Genomic DNA, 12,723 nt, shown 5'->3' on the forward strand with positions numbered 1-12,723 from the left:
TTTGGCATTGTTGCCTTAATTGTCTTCTTTAAAAGTGGTAATAATACTGATGAATTTCAAAATGATAAACTCTTGAATAAATCTGCAGAATAGGTTTTCAAGCTGATGTTTCTGGGTCAAGAAAACGCATCATATTGACAAAGTTGTGCACGAAGCAGAAAGCAAGAGACAATAAATATGTTGCTGAATGAAAATACGCTGAGCTATCTGTTTAACATTCACAAGTTTATGCAAAGTGCATATTGTCCAGTCCTGCTCGTTGCTGTGCTCAGTATGTGCTACGGTAGACGAGAAATGACTTTTAATGTAGGATCAAGTCTTCAGATTTGCACGTATTGAAGTCATCGTAGTAGAATTTCTGATTCATTTGTGAAGTATTTTGTTTTGCTGCCTGTTCATTTATCTTCTGTGTTCTGTGTGTCTGTTAAATGAATAAATGTATTTATAAATGTATGAATAAATGTATTTCCCAGAACATAGCTTTGTAAGGTTTGTTAGGTTTGCAGAACGTTCCCCTAATGTTCTCTTACTAATAATTACCTCTTACATCTTTACATTACATTAGGAATTGATTTTGTGTGTGTGTGTGTGTGTGTGTGTGTGTGTGTGTGTGTGTGTGTGTGTGAGAGAGAGAGAAAACATACATTTATTTTCACATCAAATTGTTGAGGCCCCCCGGGCGCCCCCTGGCGGCCCCCACTTTGAAAACCACTGAGCTTGCATACCTGTCAGCCAATAAGACACGAGTATTCCCAAGTATTTTCCTATAAACCCCGTCTAACTGTTCTCACCTCCGTTCCCTGAAGATAACATACAAAGTACTTCATTCTCTGAAGAGACAAAATTACAACAATTCAGTCTTCTTTTATAGACATTCCAACTAAGTTCCGGGACTCTACTGTATTTGAATATGAATGAGTGAGAGAGAGATCAAGGGTCACTTCTAACTATAGCTGGGATCTGGTGAAAGCGAGAGACAGATCTAGTAGAGAGAGTGACACAGCGCGCGTCCTGTGTACCACATATCATTTTAAACAGGAGACTTTTAATTTTCCCATCTAACTCATTTAAAGTCCCGATTTTATTTCATTGTCTAAGAATCTATTAATTATCCAGAATTTTTAGAAAAACGCCAGAAACAATTTGGTGGGGTTTTTTTACACTGTGAACTCAAACTAAACCTCATGAAGTTTTTTTTTTTTTACTTTAGAAAGTCATACTTGAATGTTTTAGAATTCCAAATGAAATTTTGTCTTCATTTAACATTCCCTTACCAAGTTATAGCCATTTATTACAATATTATTCTATGCGTTTTTCAATGGAGAAAAAAAAGAAAATAAATGTATTTTATTTACTGACAATATAGATGTGTCCATAAAAGAAACGTGTCTCTCAAATGAGGAATTTCCCTCATTTAAAAGACACATCTGTTGCTGCTTAGTCCCACACACAGGGTTGGACCAAGCAGCAATAGCCGTTTCCTGTTTGGCTCAGAGGAACTGCATGGGTTTCCTTGACGAATCAATGCTGCAGAATGTCATAGCGTAACCATGACGTGTCCGCATTCACTACGGAGCATCTCAAAGTCCAACTGAGAAAATGTGATATCACCGGAAAGCTGAGAATCTCCACTTTACGGGACTTTTTAAAGCATACAGATTGGATTAGCGGTTCAAAAGATATTAAACATTTTAAAACAACTGTTATATAATATATATGATGTATTATTTATATATATATATATATATATATATATATATATATATATATATATATATACACACTTTTTAAAAACAAGTTATTTGTATTCATCAATATATGTTCTCATTAATAATCATCATCATCATCATCATCATCATCATCATCATCATCATCATCGTTTTCATTAACGTTATCGTTATCCTCCTCCAGCAGAACAGATGGCAGTCTTCTTAAAAGATCCGTTAAAGTAAACCACCAAAATGGTCCATTAAAAGCCGAAGAAGAAGCAGAACCAACTACCAGGAAGTACACCCAACATTTAAGAGATTTAGGTTATGTGCTTTCCACCCGTATTTTTATGAAGCCCCGCCTTTGGTTGTAGGATTGGCTAGTAGTAGGTAATTTTCTGGGCTATGATTGGCCAGTAGTTCTTGCGCGCAACCAGTCTGGATTTATGGCCAATCCTAACGTAGGAGGCGGAGTTTGATAAATATGGGTGTGAAAGAAAAACGCTGCTAGTTCTGGGAAAAACCTGTCCAGCCAACTTTAAACTTACAAACGAGATTATTATTTCATATACATTTGAAATCTGTACACTCGTTTCATATTGTCAGTTAATTTATTGTATTACCCATATTATAACTAAAAGGTCCTGATAGCTAAATGGAGAAACATGATTCTTTGTAGAAAGATTAACTAATTAGCATTTAGAAGCTAGCTAACAGCCGGGAGTGGGAGATCTGCAGGCTTCACTGGTGAGTTGCATTTCTAGACGATTTATGTGTTCGCTTAGCTTTTACAATAAAAAAGGCGAAGTTTATGATTTCAGAAACATGAGACTTGTTTCATCTACACTGTAGTTAGCTTATCAACGAGCTAACGTGGTTCAATCGATTAGCTAGTGATTCACCTAGGTCATTTTTTGGCCTTTGGTTTGCACTGGGCATTACTGAATAACTCCGGTCTTATTAATTACTTTTCAACCCAATGGCATTTTAAACGTCTGCTTTCAGATCTGCTGTTATAAGAGTTAAAAGCTAGTATCACATGACAATGGAAATACAAAGCTAAACAAGGCTATAGAGTCTGTTACGGCTGGGAGCCGATCCAAATGAGGAATCGATTCTTTGATCCAATCATAAGAACGTAAGAATCGACTCTATCTCTATGGAGTCGATTTTTTATATATGTGTGAGAAAGTACGAGATTCTGACAAATGTTTCGCGCCACACCACAGTCTGGCACCAAGTTATTATTTTGGGAATCAAAATGTACAGCAAAATACAAGTTTTATAAAGAAATAACATAAAAATCGCAAATTTTAAGTCATCTTAAAGCTACCCACCCAAATGAGCTAGCAAAGTTAATTTAGCTAGCATGAACTCTCCAAGTTAACGTTGCTAAATAAAACGGCAGTCTTTAATGAATAGCAGCATATTACGTTTTTGAATATATTGAGATCCCTTGGTTTGCATACTATTGATCGGTATGGTGTGTTCGCTATGTTTTCCTGCTCGGTAGTTTTGTTTTGGAATCAAAAAGTTGCAATGAGTCGACTCAGTCGATTCCTAATACGTGGACTCGGAATCGGAGTCGGTTCCAAATTGTTCCTCAGCTCAGTTCAGGCAGAAAGCAGTGGCACTCTCGTGGTGCTCGTGGCTGCCACATAGCATGTTTTTTTTTCTTCCTCAACGAACATGTACACCTTTTGGGTACGTTAGGTGTCTCAACAAGGTGTACAAATATATGTACAAGGCATTAAAAATAACATTTACGAAGTTGTATATATTTGGACATAATAAATTTTGACGTGGGCAAAAGTCATTGCATTTTTTTTTTCTTTGAGGTGCTTTGACTGATGGTGCATGAACTACAAGTAAAACCCACCATACACTCAGAAAGGTGTACCATGATGTAATATCTTATCATAACAATCATATATCTTATCACAACTACAGCACCCCTTGAGGTAGCAGGATTTTTATTATAACTCAGAATACAGTAAGTCAGAGCTTGGACTAGTCCTAATGTGTGTAACATGGGAAAAGCACTCAATTCATTTTGGAAATTATACCACAGAAAATATTGAGTAAAGCCAGTTGGAAGGGACATTATATCTTTTAATGTTCTTTAACAATCATAGTTTTCTGGTTTGGTGGTGATGGTTGTTGTTTATTTGATCAATTATATAACATTATGTAATCCACCCAGACATAACATTACCAGATTTGCTGCCATTTAACTTGAGTACAAGCAGAGTGAAATAACTGTCTTATCTGATTCTGTGGTCTGGTTTGGTAGTTTCATATCAACTCATAATTCACTCTGCTGAGCATCATACTTTTCGGATTCTTATGGCCCGCCGCCAGTCTTTTAATAGTTTTTTTTTATAGATGGGTGGATTGGAGATGAGTAGTTGAGATGGAAATAGTGATGGTAATAAAGATTGGCTAATGGTTGGGAATGGGATGAAAGGATGGATGGTTTGAGGGAGATGGAGATACTTAACCCTCTTACCCCGTATGGCCGAAAAACCGGCTTGGTCGTCTATGCCAAATCCCCGTAAGGCCGATATAGAGGATTTACAGTGTAAACGTTATCCCCGTAAGGCCAGTGTACCGGCATTACTCTGCTATGATTCCTTACTTATTTAATTATTATTTTTTGACCCAGAAGGTGGATGACGTCACGACGTGATTACGTTATTACGCCGGCATTACGATGAAGCTGATCCAAGCGTGAATATTGGTGTAATAGTAGAAGTGAACTAAAAATGCCAAAGCGAAAAGCTAATCGTGTTCCAGCTAAAGTTACACCTACAGTGAACACAGGTACATCTAAAACAGTGAAAAAAAAAGAAAACATACACAGTTACACAGGCGAGAGCGAGGATTCCAGATAGCGACAGCAGTGAAAGTTCAGGCGATGTTGAAACCGAAACTGATAGAGACGCAAACTCTCCTGATTCAGACCCTGATCCGTCTTCATCTTCAGCATCAACCAGTGAGACTGACACTGCAGGGGTCTGGAGTCATAACCTGACCATCTCTGTGCATCCGTGAAAACACTGCCTGCTGGTCTGATTATCACCAGAAACTTGACTTTTGGCGCTAAAATGCATTTATTTATTTATTATTTACTTAAATTTATTCAAAGGCATTGACCCCGCTGATGCTCGTATGGTACTTCTAAATGAGTATAAGGATTTTAGCTAGCATTTTTTCGTAATTTCTCTAGTTAAGAATTGTGCTCTAAGTTTAGTAAAAACACTGAACTGCTTCATTTTTAAAGTAATATTACACAAATACATTATTATAAGTTGTTTCAAGGCCTAAAAATGTTAAAATTAAAATGTTGATATTGGCCCAGGAACTCAGGGTTGGCGTGCTGTTTCTCTGGGGAATATGGGGTTATGGGACATAATACTGTGGGAACTTAGGAGTAAGAGGGTTAAGGGTGGAATGAGATAGTAATGGGTCGATGGAAATAGATATGGAGAAGGATGAATGGAGATAGATGGATGGATGGAGACAGATAGAGAACAATGAATGGATATTGAAATGGGTGGATGGAGATGGTGATGGATAGTTTATTGGTTGGGTAGGGATGAAAGGATGGATAGAGGGAGATGGAGATACAGAAGAGTGGAATGAGAGAGATGGCTGGATAGAGATGGAAATGTGTGGATGGAGAGGGATGGATGCATGGAGACAGATAAGGAAGAATGGAGATAGAGATTGAGAAGTTTGAATGGAGATCAAAATGGATTGATGGAAAGAGAGAAGGATGGATAGGGATCGAGATGGGGAGATGGATGTAGAGATGGTGATGGATGGATATAGACAAAGATGGAGTAGGCTAGATGGAGATGAATGATTGTATAAAGATGGAAATATGGATTGGTGGATAGAGATATAGATGGGAGATGGACATTGTGATAGAAGAATAGAGATCAATGGATGGAGATAGAAATGTATAGATGGAGATGGGGATATGGTGATGGACAAATAGATGAAGTGGGCTGGATGGATAGAGTTGAATGGGATAATAATGGAAATAGGGATGGGTGGATAGATATTTTTGGATGGAGATAAAATATAGATGGGACATATACAGTGCCCTCCACTAATATTGACACCCTTGGTAAATATGAGCAAAGAAGGCTGGGAAAAATTTTCTTTACTTTTAACCTTTTGATCTTTTTCTCAAACAATTCTCAAAAAATACACTGCTATCATGGATATCAAACAGTTGCAAACACAACACAGGTTTTTACAAAAAAAAATCTTTGTTAAATATAAGTGTGCAACAATTATTGGCACCCTTTTAGTCAGTACTTTGTGCTACCTCCGTTTGCCAAGACAACATCTGAGTCTTCTCCTATAATGCCTGATGAGGATGGAGAATACATGGAAAGGGATCTGAGACCATTCCTCCATACAGAATCTCTCCAGATCCTTCAAATTTCGAGGTCCAGGCTGGTGGACTCTCCACTTCAGTTCACCCCACAGGTTTTCTATGGGTTTCGAGTAAAGGGACTGGGATGGCCATGGCAAGACCTTGATTTTGTGGTCAGTAAACCATTTTTGTGGTTATTTTAATGCAAGTTTTGTATCATTGTCCTGCTGGAAGATCCAGCCATGGCCCATTTTAAGCTTTCTGGCAGAGGCAGTCAGGTTTAATATCAGGTTTCTGTTTAATATCTGTATTTAATAGAGGCCATGATGCCATGTATCCTAAGAAAATGTCCAGGTCCTCTGGCAGAAAAACAGCCCCAAAACATTAAAGAGCCACCACCATATTTAACCATGAGCATGAGGTACTTTTTCGTACGGCTTCCTCTCTGTGTGCTCCAAAACCACCCCTGGTGTTTATCGCCAAAAAGCTATTTTGGTTTCATCTGACCATAGAACCCGATCCTAAGTTCCAATAGTGTTTGGCAAACTGAAGACACTTGAGTTTGTTTTTGGATGAGAGTAGAGGCTTTTTTCTTGTAACCCTTCCAAACAGCTTGTGGTGATGTAGGTGACTTCGGATTGCAGTTTTGGAGACTTTCTGACCCCAAGACACAACTAACTTCTGCAATTCTGTCTGTGGTCCTTGGAGATTTTTTGGCCACTCGAACCATCCTCTACACAGTGCGTTGAGAAAATAGACACACGTCCAATTCCAGGTTGATTCATAACATTTCCAGTTGACTGGAACGTAATTATTGCCCTGATGGGCGAAATGGGCATTTTCAATCCTTTTGCTATTTTCTTATAGGCACTTCCCATTTTGTGAAGCTCAACAACCTTTTGCCGAACATCACAGCTGTATTCCTTGGTCTTACCCATTGTTATGAATACTAAATTTGGCCTCATATTATACCCCTGGAAGTGAAACAGGAAGTCATGGTTGAACAATTTCCTGTTCCTAGTCACCCAGGTGTACTAGAAATGTAAAATATCAATAGTTCAAAAAATATTTTCTCATATGAATTCATAGGGATGCAAATAATTGTGGCATACCTATATTTAACAGATTTATTAAAAAAAAAAAAAAATTCTCTTCTAAACCTATTGTTTACAATTGATTGATATCCATGAGAGCAGAGTATGCTTATGAATTTTTTGAACAAAATATCAAAAGCTTAAACAATAAAGACAATTTTTCACAGCGTTCCTTGCTCATTTACCAAGGGTGCCAATATTAGTGGAGGGCACTGTACATTGTGATGGAATGATAGATAAATGGATGGATAAAGATGAGATGGGTATGGATGGATAGAGATGTATGGATAGGGATAAAGATGGATGGGTTGAGATGGAATATAGATGAAGATAGTGATTTGAGGTATTGATTATAGAGATGGTTGCAAAGAAGACAGACAGACAGACAGACAGACGGACGGACGGAGAATAGATGGAATTTTACTCTCATCTTTGGTGGGAAGGTTTAGCATTAATGTGTGTATTTGGCAAAATACCCAGCAAGCATTTTACTTCTTAGCACGATTCTTTTGTATATGATGATATATTACAATTCTCCTAATAAACCCAGTGGAGACCAACAGGTTTAGAGTTCTACCACTTTTGGAAATTTAAGTCTGACATAAGCAAAGGACGAAAGCCAGTATTAAGAACTCCATGACGCAAAATCACCACGCCTCCTTGGCGTTATTATTATATAAGACTTGTCCTGTGTCCCATTACAACCCTTATGTAATGATGGCATTCCATTACTAAGTGTGCTGCTATTTTAATTTCATTTCGAGTGCTTGATTTGCAAAGCAGATCAGTGTCAGAAACCTAGCCCCTCTTCCCTACCTCCTGTCTTGTACTGGGTGAGGTCTGAGGGGATCTTTTACATCCAAGATGGTCTACTGTAAATAGATAGATGGGATTTTATGATCAGCATGGTTCATAACCAGTTTTGTGCCCTTGTTTGTGCAGGTGAGACGACAGCATCAGAATGACCGAGTATAAGCTGGTGGTGGTGGGAGCAGGTGGTGTAGGGAAGAGTGCGCTTACCATCCAGCTCATCCAGAATCACTTTGTGGACGAATATGACCCCACCATAGAGGTACTGCATAGCATGGAACATCATAAATCGCATACATCAGATCTACCTAATGCACCTCTGTCGAAGACTTTCCGTTCCCACCCACTGGCTAGCTCTCACCTATCAAATGACAGCTACCACTGCCACCACTGTGCCTCTGCAAATTATCCAGCTAAACACAGTTTAAAGAACGCACCGTCTACCCTCTTCCACATACGTGAGCTCATAGACTGGTTTAGTAGCATTATGGTTGACCGGGGAAAGAGTAATGCCATCCCTCCCACCCAGAGACCACAGCCAGTGGTGGTCTCTGGCCATCGTCAGAATCTCTTGAACACTTTTCTATTGCGTCACCTGAGAACCCAGCCATGGCTTTCTGAGAGATACGACAGTAAAAACCGAAATATGTGCTTCGTTAAGGGCTTAGTAATTCACCAATCAGGCGTGTCATCAGTAGGGGGGGAAAAAAACTATGCAGGTCAGGAGTTAAGAGCCCCTGCTTTACTGAATTCCATTAAGCCATGTGTGTGAAAAGATGTGATCTTCAGTGTTGTTTGCAAACCCAGGACCGCAGTTAAGTGGCTCATTAGTAAATGGTCAGTCTACACAAAGTGTAGTGCAAGCTTGTTTTTCCACATTCTTGTTTTAGTTAATGAAATGGCTGGATCTTTGTCCAGGACTCATACAGGAAGCAGGTGGTGATCGATGGGGAGACATGTTTGCTGGACATCCTGGACACAGCAGGACAGGAGGAGTACAGTGCCATGAGAGACCAGTACATGAGGACTGGCGAGGGCTTCCTCTGCGTGTTCGCCATCAACAACACCAAGTCTTTCGCAGATGTGCATTTGTACAGGTAGGTGATTCGTGTGGCATTACATTGGCAATTTCAGCGAATCCGTTTGACTTTTATACTAAAACATAGAACTTGTAGCAAATTAGTTGAGACGTCTGTGTGTAAGAATCACTATGCGATATTTATTACACACACCGGTTTGAGGAGTCTAAGTATATCGTGCCATACCTAAACAATTACCTGCCTTCCTACTCAAGTGATCGATCGGTTTCCATCCTGATCACTCACCATGAAAAATCCTGGAGTCCTTATTGAATATTAAAGTGAAGGACCTCATATAGCTGCTGTTGTTGAGAGACTGCTGAAATGGTGACTACTGGAATGCCTCATTTTACCTTCCTTGATCTTGCCATGAAAATAGCCACTGATGCTGGCATGGCATTAAAAGAACAGTAAATAAATAAATAAATCCATCCTGATCATCATTCTTCCTTATTTACACTTCCTTTCTTCCTTAATTACATCCATCATTCCTTCCTTCCCAATTTCAGTACTTTGTTCTTTACTTAATTACTTCCTCCCTTCATGGCTTTCCTCCTGTCTTAATTCTTCCTGTAATTCTGTGCACCTTTATTTTGCTTTCTTATTTCATACCTCCTTACTTCAGTTCATATTTCCTTCATTGCTATCTTTCATTACAAATTTCCATACTTCCTTTCTTACTTCTATATTTACTAACTAACTTAAACATTTCCTTACTTGTTCCATTATTTTATTTTCTTACTTGCACACTTACATACTTCCTTACTTACTTCTGTACTTGCTTACTTATGTCTGTACTTCCTTACTTGCTTCATTACTTAGTTACTTCCTATCTTTTGTACATTATTCCTCACTTCCATACCTCCTGTCCCTTTCTTGCTTCCATACCTGCTTTCCTTATTCTTCCATCCTCTATTTCCTTCATTCCTTCAACCTTTCTTCCTATATTTCCTTCCTTCCTTTATTCCTTCCTTCCTCTATTTCCTTCATTCCTTTCAAACTTACTTTCGTCCTCTATTTCCTTCTGTCCTTCCTTCCTTCCTCTATTTCCTTTCTTCCTTCCTTCCTCTATTTCCTTCATTCCTTTCAAACTTACTTCCTTCCTCTATTTCCTTCTGTCCTTTCTTCCTTCCTCTATTTCCTTTCTTTCTTCCTTCCTTCCTCTATTTCCTTCATTCCTTTCAAGCTTACTTCCTTCCTCTATTTCCCTCTGTCCTTCCTTCCTTCCTCTATTTCCTTCACTCCTTTCAAGCATCCTTCCTTCCTCCATTTCCATCTGTCCTTCCTTCCTCTGTCCTTCATTCCTTTAAACCTTCATTCCTCTGTCCTTCATTCCTTTAAACCTTCCTTCCTCTATTTCCTTCATTCCTTCCTTCCTCTATTTCCTTCTGTCCTTCCTTCATTCCTTTCAACCTTCATTCCTTCCTTCCTTCCTTTTCACTCTTTCCTTCTTTACTTCCCTACATGCTCCTGTCTGTTTGACTACTTTCTTTCTTTTTCTTTCTTTCTACACTTCCTTACTTATAGACTTCCATATTTTTTTTCTTCCTTTCTTAAGTGTTTTTTTTAACCCATTGAATTAATTCCTTCTTTCATTACTTCTGTTTATCATTTCCTTCCTTACTTGCTTCCTTTGCTAAATTAAGTTCTTCCTTCCAGGGAGCAGATCAAGCGAGTGAAGGACTCTGATGACGTGCCCATGGTCCTGGTTGGAAACAAATGTGATTTGGCCAGAACTGTCGACACCAAGCAGGCTCAGGAACTGGCCAGGAGCTACGGCATTGAATTTGTAGAAACCTCAGCCAAGACCAGACAGGTAAGCAGAAATGGACGGATTTTGTTGATTACTTGTCTTTTTCCTTTTTGTAAGTTTAAAGTAAAGGACTACACAGCTGAAGACACGTCTTACTCAGGTCACTTTTGAGTGCTGATTGTTTATTTTTGTTTGTTCCCCCCCCCCACACACACACACACACAGGGAGTTGAGGATGCTTTTTACACCTTGGTCCGGGAGATCCGTCATTATCGCATGAAGAAACTCAACAGCAGGGAGGACAGGAAACAGGGTTGTCTTGGAGTCTCCTGCGAAGTCATGTGATCAGGAGAAGCACCACGTCTACAGAGATTCCTTGCAATTTCATTGGCCAGCAGCTAAAAACTTGACACCCACTCACTTGTGACTGAAAAGCTTTGTGAAGTGGTCCAAATTTTTCATCACATTTTATTCATGTGGCCTGAATTCACCGGCCTCGGCAGTGGAGTTTTTCTGCATTGGGCCCCCCTGCTGGCTAAAAGGGATCATTTCAAACCTGCTCACTGTGTGGACTGTATTGGCCTGCTGTGATGGAAAAGAGGGGCTCAATAAGCGACATTTGGCCTCTGCATTTATCTGAAGTCATTAAGCGATGAAATCTTGCATCTTTCCCTGTTAAAATTTTACCTGACTATAATTTGTAAGTTCAGTACTCAGGAATACTGTGAAGGCAAAAGTGCTTCTTTTTTTTCTTCCTTTTTTTTTTTTTTTAAAAGTCCATTTGCATACCCATTTGATGGTAGATTTTTTCTTATCTATGTATTCCTGCTCCCACTTGTATTATTTTCCATCTTCGCTTGTTGTAGCATCTGTGGTGTCAGTTATTCACAAGGGCATTCGACATTTTTTAGCCATGACTTTGAGGCAAAAACACTTTCAGAGAGCAGTAGAAAGGCAGCAATTGTTTCCAGGAATTAAAAAAAAAATTTTTTATTATAAACGTCTGTATGCTGCTGCAGTGAATGTCTTTACTCTGCATAAAACACTGGAACAACAACAACAAAATCAAGGTTAAGGTTTTTTTGTTTGTTTGTTTTTACCTTGCGTGCCTTATTCTTTCATAAAGGTTAGTCAGACTTCACAAAGAAAGGACCAATGGGTGATGATGATGGCATCTGTTTCTTTGAAGATCTCGCATTATAGTGCCTTTACTCATCTATTCTACTTTTGCTTGCTCACTGATGTCGGTTAAGCTGCAGACTGCATTAAGGTTTGAGGAAGTTGTGGGATTGGTATTCAGCAGTGTTTAGAAAGAAGCATTTGAGGACGTTGAAGACTTGCTGTGCCATAATGCATTCGCTGTATTTCTGTTTGTGTTTCAATTTGGCCAGAAGTATGTGCTGCCTTTAGAAGTTTCCCACAAGACATTTTTCTAGGAATATGATCCTCGTTTGATTTCAGACTGTGGTGCCAGTAATGACTTTGTCTTACTACAAGGACAAAACAACCTCATCCGATCATTGCCTGGTGCTCAAACAAGTGTTTTATTCCCAAAAATGTATTTTCTTTCCCCCAAAAACGGATTTCTTGTTTAGTGGAATTCTTTTTCCTTCACCTTTGCTGATGCTTGATGTTTTATTCTGTTTTTTTTTTTATTTAATTTTTTTCCATCATCATGGCTTTAATCAAAAATCTATAAATTAACTTGTCATGTCACAACAATGACCGTTTGAGTTGTTTAAAAGATGTTTCATGTGCCACTGTATTCTTTTCCTAGTAAATTAATTGTAAACAACGATCAGTGTTTAATTAAATTTGTCATCATTTTTGCTTATTTGATTCCACCAGTTCTATCTTTACATAATGCGGGTCTCTCCCCTTCTCCCAC

General features: G+C 38.8%; 1 protein-coding gene across 1 annotated transcript; it reads left to right on the forward strand.

The window, feature by feature from the left end:
- The first annotated feature begins 2,182 nt into the window (after window positions 1-2,182).
- On the forward strand, window positions 2,183-12,633 carry nras (NRAS proto-oncogene, GTPase). Its single transcript, XM_017468318.3, has 5 exons — window positions 2,183-2,456; window positions 8,136-8,265; window positions 8,922-9,100; window positions 10,742-10,898; window positions 11,061-12,633. The coding sequence occupies exons 2-5, from the start codon at window positions 8,155-8,157 to the stop codon at window positions 11,178-11,180; spliced, it is 567 nt and encodes a 188-aa protein (XP_017323807.1). The 5' UTR covers window positions 2,183-2,456; window positions 8,136-8,154; the 3' UTR covers window positions 11,181-12,633.
- Window positions 12,634-12,723: the final 90 nt, after the last annotated feature.

This window comes from Ictalurus punctatus, chromosome 5 (genome assembly GCF_001660625.3).
Source record: "Ictalurus punctatus breed USDA103 chromosome 5, Coco_2.0, whole genome shotgun sequence".
NCBI lineage: Eukaryota > Metazoa > Chordata > Actinopteri > Siluriformes > Ictaluridae > Ictalurus > Ictalurus punctatus.